The 17,924-nt window shown below is 47.9% G+C and overlaps 2 protein-coding genes across 4 annotated transcripts in view; both read right to left on the bottom strand.

The window, feature by feature from the left end:
* Positions 1 to 17,924, bottom strand: part of PWP1 (PWP1 homolog, endonuclein) — a 753,749-nt gene that overhangs the window by 85,903 nt on the left and 649,922 nt on the right. The window lies entirely within an intron of this gene.
* Positions 1 to 17,924, bottom strand: part of ABTB3 (ankyrin repeat and BTB domain containing 3) — a 338,029-nt gene that overhangs the window by 28,348 nt on the left and 291,757 nt on the right. For 2 of the 3 annotated variants that reach the window (XM_050749650.1, XM_050749652.1), the window contains 5 exons: positions 16,119 to 16,220; positions 14,099 to 14,192; positions 13,845 to 13,980; positions 12,904 to 13,124; positions 11,139 to 11,317 (listed from right to left, as the gene is read on the bottom strand). In XM_050749650.1, coding sequence (XP_050605607.1) covers positions 11,139 to 11,317; positions 12,904 to 13,124; positions 13,845 to 13,980; positions 14,099 to 14,192; positions 16,119 to 16,220 — 732 coding nt within the window. The remainder of the gene's footprint in view (positions 1 to 11,138; positions 11,318 to 12,903; positions 13,125 to 13,844; positions 13,981 to 14,098; positions 14,193 to 16,118; positions 16,221 to 17,924) is intronic. The other variant, XM_050749651.1, reaches the window with a different exon arrangement.

Here is a 17,924-nt window from a genome sequence, read left to right as displayed (position 1 = left end):
TGTGGTCCCAGCTATTCGGGAGGTTGAGGTGGGAGGATGGCTTGAGACCAGGAGTTTGAGGCCAGCCTAGGCAACATGGCAAAACCGCACCTCTAAAAATAAATTTAAAAAAACTTCCCACCATGGAAATATGATTATAATGAAAGCACTAGAAGTTCAGGAGAGCAAAGGAAAGAGGGAGAGTGGAAGCTTAAACTGGACATCAGGGGGCTCCCTACACTTTATCCAGTCATTCCCCAGAGGTTTAGGGAATGTTTCCCCATGCACTAAGCTATATATTCATCCATTCATTCATTCATTCATTCATTCATTCATTCATTCTCCAAATATTTATTGAGCGTCTACTAAATACCAAGCACTGGCTGGTCCCCAGGAGTTGGACATTGTGCAGAGGATTAGGGGGCTATGCCAAGTGTTGGCACCAAAGATGCTGCCTTTTGTGAGGCTTTCTCACTGCTTTCTAGCCACTTCTTTTTCAAGGAACAGAATCCTAAGAGAAAACTCCCTGCTGCATCCTTGAATCTGTTCATGTTTGTGGAGGTGTCTGCCCTGTGCCCTTCCCAGTGCTCCTCCTCCAGGCAGTGGAGCACCAGTGTCATTTGTCCTGATTACCTGGGACCCAAAATGATTGTGAACTCCAGGAGGGCCCTCTGAGGGTAAGGGGTGGCGTCATTCCTATCAGGTGACTGCTGTCAGGGGATGAGATCCATGGGTCAGGGGGGTCAGACTGGGATGAAAAACTGGGTTATCCGATGGGTTTGGTAAGTCCTGGACCAAAACCCAAAGACAACAGAATGGAAGCAACCAAACTTGAGGCTCATTCCATTCTGGAGGTGGGAATGGGTGGTGGTTGTGCTGGGACAGATGCCTGCATTCTCTGAGCAGCACATTTAAGCACAGTGCTTTAGGCCAAAGGGATGACTGGCTGCAGTCTCAGGGCAGCAGGCCAGTTGGTCTTCACGTGCCGAGTCTGACCTGGGAGGCCGGGACGAGTCCGGGAGGATGGGTGGGTGGGGGTGGGGCCAGGCCTGAGGACACAGTCCCTGGTTAGTGCATGTTATTGGCATGCCTCTGGGTATACCTGCCATTCAAGTCTCTCACGGGAAATTCTAGATGTGCAGATGGAGTAAATTCAGGTCCTCTGGACTCAGAACTGTGTGGCCATATAAAAGAACTAAAGGAGAGTGAAGCAAAATTCTTTTTCTTTTTTTTTTTTTTTTGAGACAGGGTCTCTCCCTGTTGTCCAGGCTGGAGTGCAGTGGTGCAACCGCAGCTCATTGCAACCTTGACCTCCTGGACTCAAGTGATCTTCCCACCTCAGCCTCCCAGGGAGCTGAGACTACAAGTGTGCGCCACTATGCCCAGCTAATTGTGCGTGTGTTAGTGTGTGTGTGTAGACGAGGTCTCAGTATGTTGCCCAGGCTGGTCTTGAACTCCTGGGCTCAAGAGATCCTCCTGCCTCAGTCTCTCAAAGTGCTGGGATTACAGACATGAGCCACCATGACCGACCTTGCAAAATTCCTAATAGCATGGTTGCCAGGAAACTCTCCTGAGATGGAGTCCTGTGGATTTGGGGGGTGACATCTTTCCTCTTCTCCTTTGACTCCATTATTCTCCTAAAAAGATGTGGAAACACTTTCTTTTCTTCGGAAAGGAGCACTAAGATTAATCCCAAAGGTCCTTTATAGGTGGCTCAGGCTGGAATTCTATGTGTTGGTAAAAATATAAACAATGGGATGAGATGGCGTGGGTCCCAGTCCTGACCCTTCACTCACTAGCTCTGTGACCTTGGGAAAGTTACTCAGCTTCTCTGGGCCTTGGTGTTCTTTTCCAAAGAGGATTAAAAATACTTGCTTGATGAGGTTGCTATGAGGGCTAAAAGATAACGTATCACCATATGCTGTTAGGTTGAACCAAAATAAAGTGCCGCTATTTGATCGTTTTTAATCCCTAAACAGCAATTTACCATAGTTGAACCTCATTCCTTTTTTTAAGATGTCATAAAATTCATGGCAGATTTTAAGAAAAGAAAAAAAAAAAAGCCCTCCTTATTAAACGTACACATCCATCTTTTTTTTTTTTTTTTTTTTTTTGAGACGGAGTCTGGCTCAGTCACCCAGGCTGGAGTGCAGTGGCGCGATCTCGGCTCACTGCAAGCTCCACCTCCCGGGTTCACGCCATTCTCCTGCCTCAGCCTCCCGAGTAGCTGGGACTACAGGCGCCCGCCGCCATGCCCAGCTAATTTTTTGCATTTTTAGTAGAGACGGGGTTTCACTGTGTTAGCCAGGATGGTCTCGATCTCCTGACCTCATGATCTGCCCACCTCGGCCTCCCAAAGTGCTGGGATTACAGGCATGAGCCACTGCGCCCGGCCATCCATCTTAAGACCCGTTTCAAATGGAGAAATGCTCAATTGTGAAAAAAGCTGTGTCTCAGAATCAAGAGAAAGAAGAATTACTGTTACTTTTGGGGACACTGACAGCAAGCTCTCTGTCTCAATCCACATCAAGGAACTCACTTTGGCTGGGTGCGGTGGCTTGCACCTATAATCTCAGCACTTGAGGAGGCTGAGGCGGGTGGATCACCTGAGGTCAGGAGGTCAAGACCAGCCTGACCAACATGGTGAGACCCCGTCTCTACTAAAAATACAAAAAATTATCCAGGCATTGTGGCAGGTGCCTGTTAATCTCAGCTACTCGGGAGGCTGAGACATGAGAATCTCTTGAACCTGGAAGGCAGAGGTTGTAGTGAGTCGAGATTGCCCCACTGCACTCCAGCCTGAGTGACAAGAGCAAAACTCCGTCTCCCCCCGCCCCTCCCCCCCCAAAAAAAGACCTACCTCTACAGATAGCTCCCTTGTGGAGCAGGCTAGGCTGCATTGTGAGGGGTGAGCACACCTGGAAAGGTGGAGGCAGGTGGAGGGTGGGCTACCAGCCCCAGAAGGATCCCAGCAAGATCCTCAGGCCCTGAGTGCAGCACTCATCTTACTGCTATTGTGCAGTCACACATCTACTTTGATATGTCCCTTCCACTCATGGCAAGTGATGTAGAGTATCTACTTATGGTAGTAATATGTTTCAAACACATTTAAGAAAAAGATCAAGTAAATAATAAATTGCATCGATGGTATGCATGCTTCATGCTTTCTTTAAGTAGTACTTTTTCCAGGTCTGGAAAAGATTCTGACAGCAGGATTCAGATGACTGGGCTGGGAAAATCACTGGGCTAGATGATTTCCAAGGTTCCTCCCAATGCAGATGCTAGGGGCCCATGACTGCACCTGACTTGGGACCATCTTCCCAGCAAAAGAAGTCACCATGGCTGCAGGCCATGTCTGCTTCTGCCCTTAAAGGGGATGAAGCTGTCATTCCACAGTGAGATGTGCACTGCAGGGAAAACCCTGAAAGGGAGCCGAGTGATAGGGTGACCTCACAGTTAAAAGCATGGGTTTTGTGTCTGGGTCAGGATCCTGGCTCTGCAGGATGACCCACTCTTGGGCCATCATCACTAACATAGGAATGAAAATACAACTATCTGCTTCCCAGGAGCTGATGAGTAGAAAGTGCCTAGAATGGCACCTGGTACAGTGATCAATTCCATTAGATCCGTGTCCAGGCTTGAGTGCCTGGGGCTGGCCACTTCCTAAGCACAGGTCCTGACCATAGAGAAAAGGGAGGCCAGAGGGATGGTGAAGAACTGAGTGAGGAGAGGGGAGGGAGTGAAGAAATGAAACAAGGAGGTGAGAAAGACAGGCCCAATCAGTTGCTAAACACAAACTTGTCCCTGGGGTCAACAAATTAAGAATTTTTAGCAAACTGTTTTACTAAATCTTATTTTAAAAGGTTTTGAGTACACACTGTGACTTTCCTCTCTTAGATGGTTGGACTGTAGTTTTGTGTAGAACTGGGAATGTCTCAGTTGACTTTCTTTTTTATAATTAATTTTTGTTTGTTTGTTTGTTTTTGAGACGGAGTCTCGCTGTGTCACCCAGGCTGGAGTGCAGTGGCGCGATCTTGGCTCACTGCAAGTTCCACCTCCTGGGTTCACACCATTCTCCTGCCTCAGCCTCCCAAGTAGCTGGGACTACAGGTGCCCACCACCACGCCTGGCTTTTTTTTTTTTTTTTTATTTTTTAGTAGAGATGGGGTTTCACCATGTTAGCCAGGATGGTCTTGATCTCCTGACCTCGTGATCCACCTGCCTCTGCCTCCCAAAGTGCTGGGATTACAGGAGTGAGCCACTGTGCCTGGCCTTTTTTTTTTTTTTTTTTTTTTTGAGATGGGGTCTTGTGATGTTGCCCAGGCGCTTCTCAAACTCCTGGACTCAAGTGATCCACCTGTCTTGGCCTCCCAAATCAGATGACTTCTTGAGCTGTTTGATACTTTTGGGATCTGATCCTATGTCTATTTGGTAGTTGTCATTTTGTTCATGGTTAATTATTAGAGAGGTAGAGGCACAAAGAGATTGGACCATTCCTTAGAGGCTTTATGGATCCCCTTTACTATTATTTTTTCTGCTTACATGGATGTTTTTGCTTTTGGTGACATGGACAGTCACTGTCCAACTGGGGGCTATGCAAACAGACTCACTTCTTTGAGGGTGCCTGAGATCCCAGATGGGTTAAGAAGATGACAATAAAACCCAGCACTTTGGGAGGCCGAGGCAGGCAGATCACAAGATCAGGAGATCAAGACCATCCTGGCTAACACAGTGAAACCCCATCTCTACTAAAAATACAACAAAAAATCAGCCGGGCATGGTGGTGGGGACCTGTAGTCCCTGCTACTCAGGAGGCTGAGGCAGGAGAATGGTGTGAACTTGGGAGGCAGAGCTTGCAGTGAGCCGAGATCATGCCACTGCACTCCAGCCTGGGCGACAGAGGGAGACTCCGTCTCAAAAAAAAAAAAAAAAAAAAAAAAAGATGATGACAATAGTACACAGCGGTCAGATTGATCTTTTAAAAACACATGATTACTTCTGCTTCAGGAAGATGTAATAGACATACTTTTCCCTAATCCTTTTGCAAAGTGCAACTAAAAACCCTGGACATTATATATAAAAGAAACATAAGAAGACTTTAAAAGGTAGAGAGAAGATGGCAGACAACCTAGGGAGCTTAGGACTGGAGGAGCAGCACAGTGGTGGTTTCACTGGACTTCCTTTTTGCCTTATCATCCCATACTTGACATTGAAGAAGCTGCAACTGATGGCATAGACGGGGAAAAAACCACAACAAAAGCCTGTTCTCTGTAGCCAAAGGACCACTAAAGGGATAGCCTAGAAGGCAGAAAACTTTTAGACAATAGCTGCTCTACTCCAGCCAAACAGCACAGAAAACCTGTGGACTCACCTTGCCAGCAAAAGTCAAGTGGGAAGCCTAGACTTCTACCCTTGCCAGGCTGCAACAGAGCACCCCTGAAACTCCACCGAGATGGTGTCATTGAAGGTCAAGCAGGGAGCCAGGACCTTTATCCCCACCAGCCAGTAAAGAGCTTTGGCCCAACCCCCTGACACCCAGGTGTCAGTGGAGACTCAGGGAGCCTGTGTTCCCCTCTCACCCAGCAGTAATGAGGCATCTCTCCCACTCCCTGCTGGGGTGGTGCCACAGGACACCACTGGAGAGTCAGACTCTCACCACTGCCCAGTAGTCATGGGGCCACCCCCACCACATGTCAGAGAAGACCACGTGGGGGCCAGAACACTTATCTGCTCCCACCTACCCCGAATAACTAGCCCCTAACTTGGGTACCAACAGAGGCCAAGTAGGGGAACCTGGATTTCTGCATGCACCTGGAAATAATGAGGTGACAACCACTCTTCCCCTGTCAGAACAGTGTCAGAGAAGGTCAACTAAAGCAGAAGGTCTAAATAAGATCAAGAACCTCAGAAAACATCCAGATTTCAATCAAAGACCACTCATAATACCATGGACCAAGAAGATCTCCAAGTGAATGAATAAAACCAAATCAATACCAGCATCAAGATAGCAGGATGAAAAGACAAGCTACAGAGTTGGAGAAAATATTTGCAAACCGCATATCTGACAAAGGACTAGTATCTACTATACATAAAGAACAATCAAAATTCAACAGTAGAAATGCAAACATTTAGAACACAAGCTTAAGCTTAAGACACAAAGAGACATTTCACTTGAAGAGAATATACAGATGGTGGACAAGCACATGAAAATATATTCAACATCATTAGACATTTAGGGAAATGCAAATTAAAACTACAATGAGATATCACTACATACCTATCGGAATGGCTAAAATGAAAAATAGTGACAACACCAAACAGTGAGGATATGGAGAAACTGAATTACTCAGTCTTTTCCAGTGGGAATGTAAAAGGGTACAGTCACTTTGAAAACAGTTTGGCAGTTTATTTAAAAACCAAACATGCAACTACCGTAAAACCAAGCAGTGGTACTCCTAGGCATTTATACCAGAGAAATGAAGATAGATTCACACAAAAACCTGTGCATAAATGTTTGTAACAGCTTTACTTGTGATAGCCTAAAACTGGAAACAACTCAGATGTCCTTCAACAGTTGCGTGCTTAAGCAAACTGGGGTACATCTATTCCATGGAATACTACGCAGCAATGAAAAGGAACAAGCTGTGGATACATGCAACATCCTGGATGATCTTCAGAGAATTATGATAAGTGCCAAAAGTCCAATCTCCAAAATTACATACTGTATGATTCCATTTAAATCACATTCTTTAAATGACAAAATTAGAGAAATGGAGGCTAGGTAGGGGCTGACGGGTGGAGGCAGGATGGAAGTGGGTGTGGTTCTAAAAGGGCAACATGAGGAATCCTTGTGGTGATGGGAATTTTCTGCTTGTTGACAATCATGTCACTATGTTGGTTGTGATATTTTACCATAGTTTTATATTGCTGTTGGGAGAAACTCAGATCCCCCTGTGTAAATGGTACACAGGAATCTCTCTGTATCACTTTTTACAACTGCATGAATCTATAATTATCTTAAAATAAAAAGTTTAAAAACAGAAACACTTTAAGTTTTGAGTTTTTCATCACAAAATGAAAATCTTAAAAACTTAAAAAAAATTTTTAAAAAACCCCCACAGATCACACTTTGCCCCAATCTAAGACCTCTCTTGTCGTGTCCCATTCATTACACGTAGAAGAAAACCCAAACTTTCCCTGGCCCAGTGCAATCTGATTTTTATCTCCTACACTTTTTCCTTTGAGCACACAAACATGTTCCTACTAGGAGCCTAATCACCTGCAGTTCTCTTATGCTTTTGCCCCAGATCTCTGCACGGCTGGAAGCTTTTCCTCACTTAGGTGGTTGTTCAAATGCCACTTTCTCAGGGAAAACTTCCTGACCATTTTGTCTAAGTTAGACCTCACCAGCCCCACCCCCAGAGACCATAATGGTCCAATTTCATTTTGTAAACACTGATCATGCTCTGACTCTGTTTTGTTGATTTATTTTCTTGCTCCCTATCAGTAAGCTCCAGGAGGATAAAGAACATGTCTGTCCCATCACCACAGTAGTGCCTGGAACCAAGTGGGCACTCCTGATTATCTCTTGATTATGCCTAGAGGAATTTTGTGTTAGAAAAACAAGCTAGAGGCCAGATGTGGTGGCTCATGCCTGTAATCCCAGCACTTTGGTAGGCCGAGGCAGGTAGGTCACCTGAGGTCAGGAGTTGGAGACCAGCCTGGTCAAAATGGTGAAACTCTGTCTCTACCAAAAATACAAAAAGTAGCCAGGTATGGTGGTGGGTGCCTGTAATCCCAGCTACTTAGGAGGCTGAGACACAAGAATAGCTTGAACCTGAGAGGCAGAGGTTGCAAGGTTGCAGTGAGCTGAGATCATACCACTACACTCCAGCCTGGGCAACAGAGTGAGACTTTGTCTCAAAAAAAAAAAAAAAAAAAAAAAAAAAAGGCCGGACACAGTGGCTCACACCTGAAATCCCAGCACTTTGGGAGGCCAAGGCAGGCAGATCAGGAGGTCAAGACATTGAGGCCATCCCGGCCAATGTGGTAAAACCCCGTCTCTACTAAAAATACAAAAATTAGCTGGGAGTGGTGGCGCGTGCCTGTAGTTTCCAGCATACTTGGGAGGCTGAGGCAGGAGAATTGCCTGAACCCAGGAGGCAGAGGTTGCAGTGAGCTGAGATTGTACCACCGCACTCCAGCCTGGGCAACAGAGCAAGACTCCATCTTAAAAAAAAAAAAAAAAAGAAAAAGAAGTTGGGAACTCTTTTTAAACAAATGTATTTTAAAAAATGCATATATTGTTCTGCTCCTGGGGAAGTCTGGAGACGCTGAATTCATTTGAAGTTCAAATTTAGAAGCAAGAACATAGAAGCAGATGTGCGGTCAGATTTCAAGTATGGTTTGAGTGAGCACAAACCAAGAATGGTGGCAGGAATATGCCTCACTTTACAGGACAGCTGTTTCTATAAATTGACCATAAAGTGGATTTATTGGCAATAATCTATTCACTACTCTGATAAAACAAGATGTTTGGCCAGAAGCAGTGGCTCACACCTGTAATCCCAGCACTTGGGGAGGCTGAGATGGGAGGATTTCTTGAGATCAGGAGTTCGAGATCACCCTGACCAACATGGTGAAACCCTGTTTCTACTAAGAATACAAAAATTAGCCAGGAATGGTGGTGCATGCCTGTAATCCCAGCCACTTGGGAGGCTGAGACACGAGAATGGCTTGAACCTGTGAGGCGGAGGTTGTAGTGAACCAAGATCATACTGCTGCACTCCAGTCTGGGCGACAGAGCGAGATTTTGTCTTAAAAAAAAAAAAAAGGATATTTGTTTGGACAAACATTTGAACAGGAATCCTAGAGTGCAGGGAAAAGGAACAATGCTGGCTGGCTATGTGATGGATGGCCGCCCTATCGTCCAACAGGAGACTGTCTTCTCAACTTGGAATTTCTCTGCCATCATCTCTCTCCAGTTTTTCTTTTGACCATAAGAATGTCCACTGTGCTTGGGGAATGGGTGAGACTTCACCATGCAGGCTTGGGGAAACTGATTTCCTCTTTAACCTCCCCCCGGGCCCGTGGTCAGTTCATGTGATGTGTAAAGCCACATTTCACCAGTAGGGGATGCCATTGAACCCCCTGTAAAAGCAAAACACCCTTCACTGCCTCCCTCCTCTTGAGACACCATGATGCCCAGTTAATTTTTGTATTTTTTGTAGAGATGGAGTTTCATCATGTTGTCCAGGCTAATCTCGAACTCCTGGGCTCAAGCGATCCTCCCACCTCGACCTCCCAAAGTGCTGGGATTATGGGCATGAGCCCCCGTACCCAGTCAACCTGATTTTCAAATGACTGACTATTAAACGATGGGAGCACCCACCACTTCTGTGAATAGAGGGTAGTTTGTACGCTGCAGCCTGTAGATTCTTATAATCATGGGTTCAGGTTCTGAGAACTATTTCCTATCTAATGAACTGTCCAAGTCAAACACACTGTGGCTCCAGGCAAAACAAAGTGTGGTGTTAGACATCGGGAGAGTGGCGGCCCTTTGGGGGATAGCAGCAGAGCAGGGCGTGAGGGGACCACTCAGGTGCTAGTCATGTTCCATTTCTTGGTCTGGATGCGGATTGAACAGTTTGTCTATCTTATGAAAATTCATTTGGCTTTGTAGTTATGAGCTGGTTACTTTTCTGTACATATGCCATATTTCAAAGTAAAGTTTTAGAACTCACAGTTTAGGTTTACATAATAAACAGAATGTCTCAATACATTCTGGAATTCCCAGTATAGCCTGAAGAGAAGTTGAAAACAACAAACAGACAAAACCTCAAAAATGATTGAACACCAGACCCTGGGAACAGACCCAGCCATGTTTCTCATTAAGACAGTTTCTTAGGTGATTTCAGGTGAAAGCCTCTTTATTCATTTACTTATTTTTAAGTCGGGCAGGGAGTTTGGTTTTGAAATGCTTCCAGCAGGTTTTACTCCTCATGGACTCGCTGAAGCTTGTTATCCTAGGCCTGATGCACCTGCTCCCATTTGGGGTCCTGGTGGGTCTTGACCTTAAGCACAAATCCAGCCTGCAGATGGCCCCGGGACACCAGGCTAAGGACAGGCGCTAATGAGAACACCTAATGGGACTTGCTTTCCACCCAAGGCCCAGAGCTCCGAAAGCAGAGATGCTGTGTTGCTGCCTCCTTACGGAAGGGCTGTCCCTGCTGTGTGGAGGAAGCAGCCCTATGTCCCCTCTAACGCCCCATGGACAGTCACGCAGCCCAGTTTGGCAGGGGGACCCACACTGCCCTTTGGTTCAGAGGCCAATTTCCACTGAGACTTCCCAGGCTCCGTGGTAGACCCCAGAGTTCCACAAAACTGTTCTGGGGCAAAGAGGTGAGAGGGCTGGTGCTGGGGTCCTGTGGGGACTGGAGTGTCTAGAGAGCATCACCAAACAACCCCAAAGAGATTTTTAAGAATTAATGTTGTAATAGTTGAAAGGCTGGACTGCTGTTACGAAGAGGCTGCATTTCCCTGTTGCTGGGGATATAGGCGTCAGCAGGGGTAAATCCCAAGAGGTCAGAGCTAGGTTCATTTGACCCTCTCAACCTGAAAAGCCTTCTCCCAGGGCCTGGCTTTCCAGAAACCTCAGCAGGGTCTGTGTTCTATTTATCCAGAAAACTGCACCCATTTCCCTCATCCTACCGATTTCTATCGTCCATCCTGACATGGTCTAGTCTCAGCACCTCAGGGGGGCCCACCCTCCCATTACTCCCTCCTGAACTCCCACACCTGTCCTAGCCTGCACCCCCACATTTAATACTGTCTTATCAACTGTCTCATAATGCTGTTGGGGCACACATGTTGGTATCATCTTTCTAGCTCTTCTGCAGGTTCCTCGAGTTAGAAGGTATCTAAGCTGTCCATGTGCCCATGTGCCCAAGTGCCTCAGCTCATGCAGATGCTCAGCAAGACAGCCGCCCCACAAATGAGTGCACAGGTAGCTTTCGTCTGCTGGGGTACATTCGCCACTGGGTGCTATGACCGTAGTGATCCCACTCAAAGGGGAACACCAGGCTAAAATACCGTTCAGATCTGGGAACCTCCGGCTTTGTTCTCTGCCGATGACCACAACAGCCTCAAACCCCACATACCTTGCTGGCTTTCAGGATCTCAAACATCAGGGGCAGGCCTTGGGTCACGAGCTCCTCCGTGTATTCCTCCTCCTGAATGGTCTTAAACTCCTTTAACAAGCACTGGATGAGAGGCCTGCGGTGCTGCTGGAAGGCGATCCGCAAAGACTCCAGCCAGGTGTGTAGAGTCCACGGGACGCCTGGAGCGGAAAGAGGAGCCAGGGAAGGTGGCAGGGGAGGGGGAGAGAGAGGGGAAAGGCAGAAAACAACCAGAGGAGTAGGCGAGTTTTTATCTGGAAGTTGGCTTTTCCCCAGGACATTACTAAATGACGAGACCAAGGGATTGACTTTCAACGAATAGAACAAGTGTAGACTTTTTCCCAAAGACCTGCAAAAGTTGAAATTAAAGGTTATAATCCTTCAACTATGGGTGTCCATCTCTGCATGCTACTCATATTATCAGGGGCTGCATTTCACAAGATATAATCATCGCGTAGTATATTGGAATTATTATGCATGCTACTTATGCATATTCCATACTTCTGGATTCTGAGCGCATAGGCTCTGTCCCCTCTACTTAGTGGGGAAAGAAGCTCAGTGGGGAGAAGAGTCTTGCCCAGGATTAAAGAGTGGATGTGCCCAAGGATCTGGAACACATCCATGCTCGGATGAGAGCTTAGAGCTGGTGAAACCCGTTGGTGGACTTCACCATTTACAGCTCCGGCTAAGACAGATATTCACACCCGAATAAGAAGACATGGGAGGATATTCCTGCCGCTCCTCTGTGCAAAACAAGATTTCCATCTGCAGGCACTTCATCAGGTCTTCCTCCTTTAACAGGGGCCTCTCCAGCAGCTGATTGCTGTAATTTGCCTCTCCCCTCTCATGCAGAGGCACAGACGGACGAGGAGTCTCGCTACTGTTTATAACAAGTAGCCCATTCAGAATCTCGAGCTTCACAATCATGCAAAATGGGCTCCCAGGGCAATAGCACAAATGTTTCACATACTAACCCCTCCCCACCTTCCCTGGAGAGAGAGGTCGTTTCCAGAACAGCATTAGGAGTCTTTCCTCAGCCCTCAGCCTGCCTTAATCTGCCACACCTTGTGTTTAGGGACCCATGGCTAGGTCCGGCTGTTTCCAAGCCAGAGCGAAAGCCACTAGGCTGGTGAAGGCTAGGCTAGCCTTGTTCCCCAGACACACGGAGGAGATGGCTCTGGGCTAGCTCACCCAAGGAAGAGCCAGCTCAACCTTCCTGAGAGTGGATTTGCCCTCAGAAGCTCAAGAGGAGTTGTAGTAAGAAAGGGGCGCCCTCATCCTAACAACTGCCCAGTGCTGCTTCGTGGACTTGGCTGCTCTAAAGGCAGTGATTCCTCAACCACTGGGAACCATCTGGGATGATTGTTAAATATAAAGATTTCCAGCCTTTATCCATCCAGACCCTCGACAGCAGAGCCTCTGGGTGTAGGGCCTGGCAATCTGTATTCAGACCAGTTCCCCAGGTGATTTGAATTCCTGCCCCAGGGTCCAGTGTTTGGGAATCATGGAAAGATGGTCTGAGGACGGGTCTTTGGGGCAGGCAGGACGCTGCTATCTATGGGGACGGTGTGGGTATCTTGGCCTGGAAGTGTTTCAACTGGTAAACGGGAGGCTCCCTGGGCCCCCTTGTGTGTGTGTGCATGTGCGTGTTTTGCATGTGTGTGTGTGCGTGCATGCGTGCTCATGTGCATGTGGACCTAAAGCTGGCGGCACCATGGTGCCCGTGGTGGAGGGTGCCCAGACTGACCTATGCTCCTGATATCAATTGTGACATCCACGTAGCCATGCTCAGCGCTGTGATACATGGCCTCCCTCAGGGCCCTCAGTTTGGCCTTGCTGTTGCGGCTGGCGCACAGGGGGGACGGGGCTGTCTCTGCCAGGTCAGTCCCCTCAGCCAGAATCTCCTCCAGGGACAGGATATCACTCTTCTCCTTCTCTGGCTGGGCGAGCAGTTTGCGGAACACATTCCTGTCAATCATAAACCCAGAGAGGATGACACTCAGAGATGGAAGTGGCTTTGCCGGTGCAGGGCAAGGGCAGGCTGGGGAAGCAGGGGGCCACTAACTTGGGTGGGAGGATGACGAGAACAACGGGTGGCACTTTCAGAGGCCTAACAGTGGGTGTCACATTTTGAGGATGGAGGAGATGATGGGGCATGACTGGCCTTGTTTCCTTGGGGCAACTTGGAGCTAAGTGATTTCCTCAAAAATCTAGAAGGCTCTAGAACTCTGCACTTGTCACCGTCAGCCTGCCCTCCCTCCACAGTGAATGTGCTTTGCTCGGGGTTATGTGTAATGAAAGCTGATGATCAGGGGGGAAATTCTGAAGGAGATGTAGAAGGGAAGTCACCAAACACAAAAGGTTTTATTATTTTTAAAATGGATTCTTATACTTCACAGCAGCTGACATGACGTGCTCTGAGCAAAACCAACCAAGAGTGACGTCTCTCCGTGAGTTTAAAGCTGGCCAGGGGCGGGTAAAATAAGGCATTCTGAGTGGATGTGCACTGCATGGAGCTGGCTGTCAGCTGGCAGGCAGGGTCGCTCTGGCCAGGCCCGGGGCCTGGACCACCTCACACTGCCTCTGGGCCCCACATCCAGAGAGACAATGGGTCTGGGGTAGGCCTGGGAATCTGCATTTTTAACAAGCACCACTCGGGATCTCTGGCTCTGGCCCATCCTAGCCTACCTGTGTCCGTGGGCTGCAGCCTGGCTGAAAGAGTTCATATCACCCTGGGGGGTTGTAGAAATTCCATTCCTGTACATGGTTCCTATCAGGGGATCGGCACCACGCTCCAACAGCAAACTAACCAGCTCAAAATTTCCTGCAAGCCCAGAGAAGGGGGTTTTATAAGAGAATAAAGCAAAAATATAGTCACAGGCACTTCAAGGACCAGGGTGCGCTGGAGCTCCCTGGCCAGGGTGAGAACTGGCAGCTCTTACCTACAGCAGCTGCCAGCTGGAGGGGCGTTTCCGAGTAGTTCTCCTCGCCGTGCTCCACCGAGCCTTCCACCTTGGCCCCAGCATCCAGAAGGAGCTGCGGAGGAAGAGCGGCCATCGAGACGGTGAGAGGAGATACACTGTGCACAGGCGTCAGGAAAGACTGCTGGGATCGGTGAGATGCCAGCGCTCCTTCCCTCCCTCTGGCTCGGTGACCGCGTGCACAGGCTGAAGGGCAACTGTACCTCGGAGGATGAATTGAGAGCCTCTCACTGCTGCTAGAACCCCAGACTACTCAGAGTGTGTTCCATGCACAACAGCATCAGCACCACCTGGGAGCTTGTGGGAAATGCTGACTCTCAGGCCCCACCCAGGTCTACTGAATGAGAGTCTGCATTTTAACAAGATCTCCAGGGGATGTGTACATACATTAACATATCTGGAAGCACTGGGCTAAAGGTCCTTGGCACAGGAATGCTGGAAGGTTCCCCTCTTGGGCTGGTTACACAAAGCCTCAGAGGGCACTAGGGTAGCCTCGTAGAACCACAGACTCTCAAGAGTTCTGAAGGACTTTGGGGGGCCCCCAGGGCCCCACCTGGATGGCCCTGAGGACAGTTTAGCAAATGCTAAGGTTTCTGGCCAGCAAGATCAGTTAATAAAGTGGCAGAGTGAGCTTCCAGAAGTTTTGCTTCACATGGCTTCATTCTGTGCATTCCCTGAGATAGCTGGGCTTCCTAAAGAGGCAGGGATTCTGTTCATGCTGGATCTCATTCACAGTGAATGTGCTGTCAGCACTGCTGATGGAAAATGGGGGAAAAATCTGCTATCTTTACTGCCTACTTAGGGCTCCCTGAGGGCACGGCCATGGGGGAGCCACCTACTTGGCACTCCGTGATCGCTGGCCCTGTGGCAGGGAGGTGGCCTGACTTCTGTGTGACTTTGCTTGGCTGCTCACTGTTCCCATTCCTGATTTAAAGGTTGAGAATGTCCTTGCATGTTAAAGAATGACATCTGTGTCCACCAGACCACCATCCGACCCCTTCTTTCTTAGTTTCCTCTACCAGGAGTGGACTGGGCATACTGTTCTATAGGCAGAAGCCAGCTCTCAGTGTGACATGTCACACTCTCAGCCTCCTGAAACATGACTTGGGATCTGTTCTAAGGATTCTCATGACCCAGGAAACAACAAAGGATTCCCACAAAATTCCAGCATTGCAGAGCTGTCCCTGCTCTGCATGGAATCAAGAGGCATAGACCACACAAAAGGAGGTGAGTTCCTGATGTGCCCAAAGCTCAGCGCTCACTACGGGACCAGGTGTGGTCATGAACTCGGATGCTGATCTCTCTTTTCTGATGAAGTAAAGATCAAGCTTATGATTTAGAATGTACTGTATGGCTGTTCACTGAACAGCAACTACAACAGCCAGAAAAAGTGCAAGCAATACACATTTATATGCCCAAAGGACCTCCAATGAGGACACGTCACTGTGCTTGGAGCTGTTTCAGAAGACACATAGCCAAGGCCCTACTCTAGACCTCCTGGATCTGATTCTCAAGAAGTGGGATCCAAGCAAGTGTCTTTTGGAAACACTCCCTTGGTGTCTTGGATGCTTCCTCCCACTGGCTGGAAACCACTGGATTCTACACAAACACCAGGGGTCACACCTAAGGGAAGGTTCTAAGGTATCAGTAGCAACCATGTTCATGTTGCAACAAGCAAAATGAACAAATCCATGAAAACAGCTGAAGCCCCACCCCAGAGCAACCAGGAAGAACTTCATGGGTCTGTCACTCTGTGTGTGAGGCTGTGTGTGGATACGTGATCATTTCATATTGGTTAAAGCCTGGCCATATAGATCACTACATATAATATTTTTATTCACATGATATGAATATGCTACATTGAATTGCAGTTAACCAATATGAATGTCTTAGAGAATATGCATGCTGGGAGAGGTATAGATGTGTGTTATGGAAGAGGTAAAATCAAAGGTCAGATGTGGATAGGGAAATACGTTAATACCTGAACTACAGGAATATGTCCATGCAACACAGCAAAAGTCAGAGCCGTCCAATGGCGGGTCTCGGGGTGGACGGATGGATATTTATGAGGAGTACTGACAACCTATAAACAAATTGAAGTTATTTTCAAAATGTGACCTTCACAATACTTAGGCTAGCAAATTTGACCTATCTGTGGCTGGGCATATGGGCTAGAGATGGACAAAAAGACATCCTGGAGGATGCCTTGGGCAGAGCTGGCAATACAGGGCAGGGATTTTCCACTGCTGGATGCTCCAAACACCTCTCACCAAAGCCGTGGATCTGTCCTGTTTGTGTTTGTAAGAACAAAGACCAAAGCAATTCCCCAAAGCCAGGACACTGGAAGTCCGTGTTTTGGAGATTTTACCCTTGAAGGCAGTGAGAAAATGTCTCAGTGACTTTACGTCCTCTGTGCATAAGAAGGACTCCTTTGCTTCTCTGAAAGGAAATAATGGATGATTCTGATCGCCTCTAAGGTGCTTTGGAGAAGCTGTAATGGCGATTACAATGAGCCAGCTTTCTGGCCTGTCTCCTTCCTCTTTCTACCTAACAGAGGGTGGTGGTTCTGGGAGCTACAGGATGTCAGAGAGCATGAGATGCCACTACCATGCCATCCATACTTTTAAGAGAGATTCTCAGTGGTGGCAAACCCCAGGCAAGGGACGGTCTGCTTTCAGCTTTTAAGCCAGGGAAGTCCATCACTCGTCTGATGGAGGAACTTCACCGTCTGATCACAACTGGCCCTACCCTGTTCTCATTTCACTCTTCTGCTGGCTTCCTGGTTGACAAGGACCCTCTGGTGCTACCGCAATATGGGCATGAAGCTTTTCTAGGACACATCACGAATGAACAATCTGAGACTGGGCTTTCAGGATGGGGGCCTCAAAACACTGCAGGCCAAGAGAGAAGAGACAGGGCAGCTGAAGGCTAGGCTCTTGCAAGAGCAGCACCCACATGGAGCTTTTCTCCCAAACACTCCTGGGGTCATGTAACCTCAATGCCTGCTTCACTCAGAGCAGTATGTTTCACTAAGCATCCACCGGAGGAAGGCCTGAGCTGAGATCCGTGGGATGGGCTAGAGAGGACCCGAGAATGCCCTAGAACCCAATGCTGAGGACCCCTTGCGCTGGTCTGCATGGTGCTTAAGGATTCACAGCAGGAGGGAAAATCCCCACAGATTCCAAAGTTATAGGATCCAAAATGATTCTGGATCCAAAACTATGTCTATTGTCTGCTTTTCTCAGATAAATATAAAACTCACATTTAAAAAAACACACACACTCAGTACTGAGACTGCAAGGGCATCTAATTTTGAACTGAAAAGGTTTCCCAGGGTTGCTGAATGATGATTTCAGCCCATCAATCTCTTTGCTGTCTGATACTGCCAATATCTTGCCGCCAGGGAGAGCAGGTCTTCAGGCAGCACAGAACATGGTAAAAAGGTGGTATTTCACCTATGACAAGGTTGGGGTGTGGGTGGAGGGACCAATATTAACTGAGTTCCAAACTTACTCTCTATATCCCTTCTGACAACTATATGAGATGGGTGCGATTATTCTCCCATTCTGCAGATTGGGAGAAAAAAGGTTAAGGTACTTGCCCAAGCACAAAAGCAAGTCGCCATGGCAGTGGTGGCATCCGAACTTGAACCCAAATCTGTCAGGTTCTAAGGCCGGTGTTGCAGGGGGGAAGGGAGGGCAGGGTTTTTGGGGGGACATGCTTTCCACCAGACCACATTGTCTCAGGGAAGCTCTGAGATTAGCTTTAAGATCTGTCAACTCAGCCA

The sequence above is a fragment of the Macaca thibetana genome, chromosome 11 (genome assembly GCF_024542745.1).
Source record: "Macaca thibetana thibetana isolate TM-01 chromosome 11, ASM2454274v1, whole genome shotgun sequence".
In the NCBI taxonomy this organism is placed as follows: domain Eukaryota; kingdom Metazoa; phylum Chordata; class Mammalia; order Primates; family Cercopithecidae; genus Macaca; species Macaca thibetana.
This window is presented reverse-complemented; position numbering and strand designations above follow the sequence as displayed.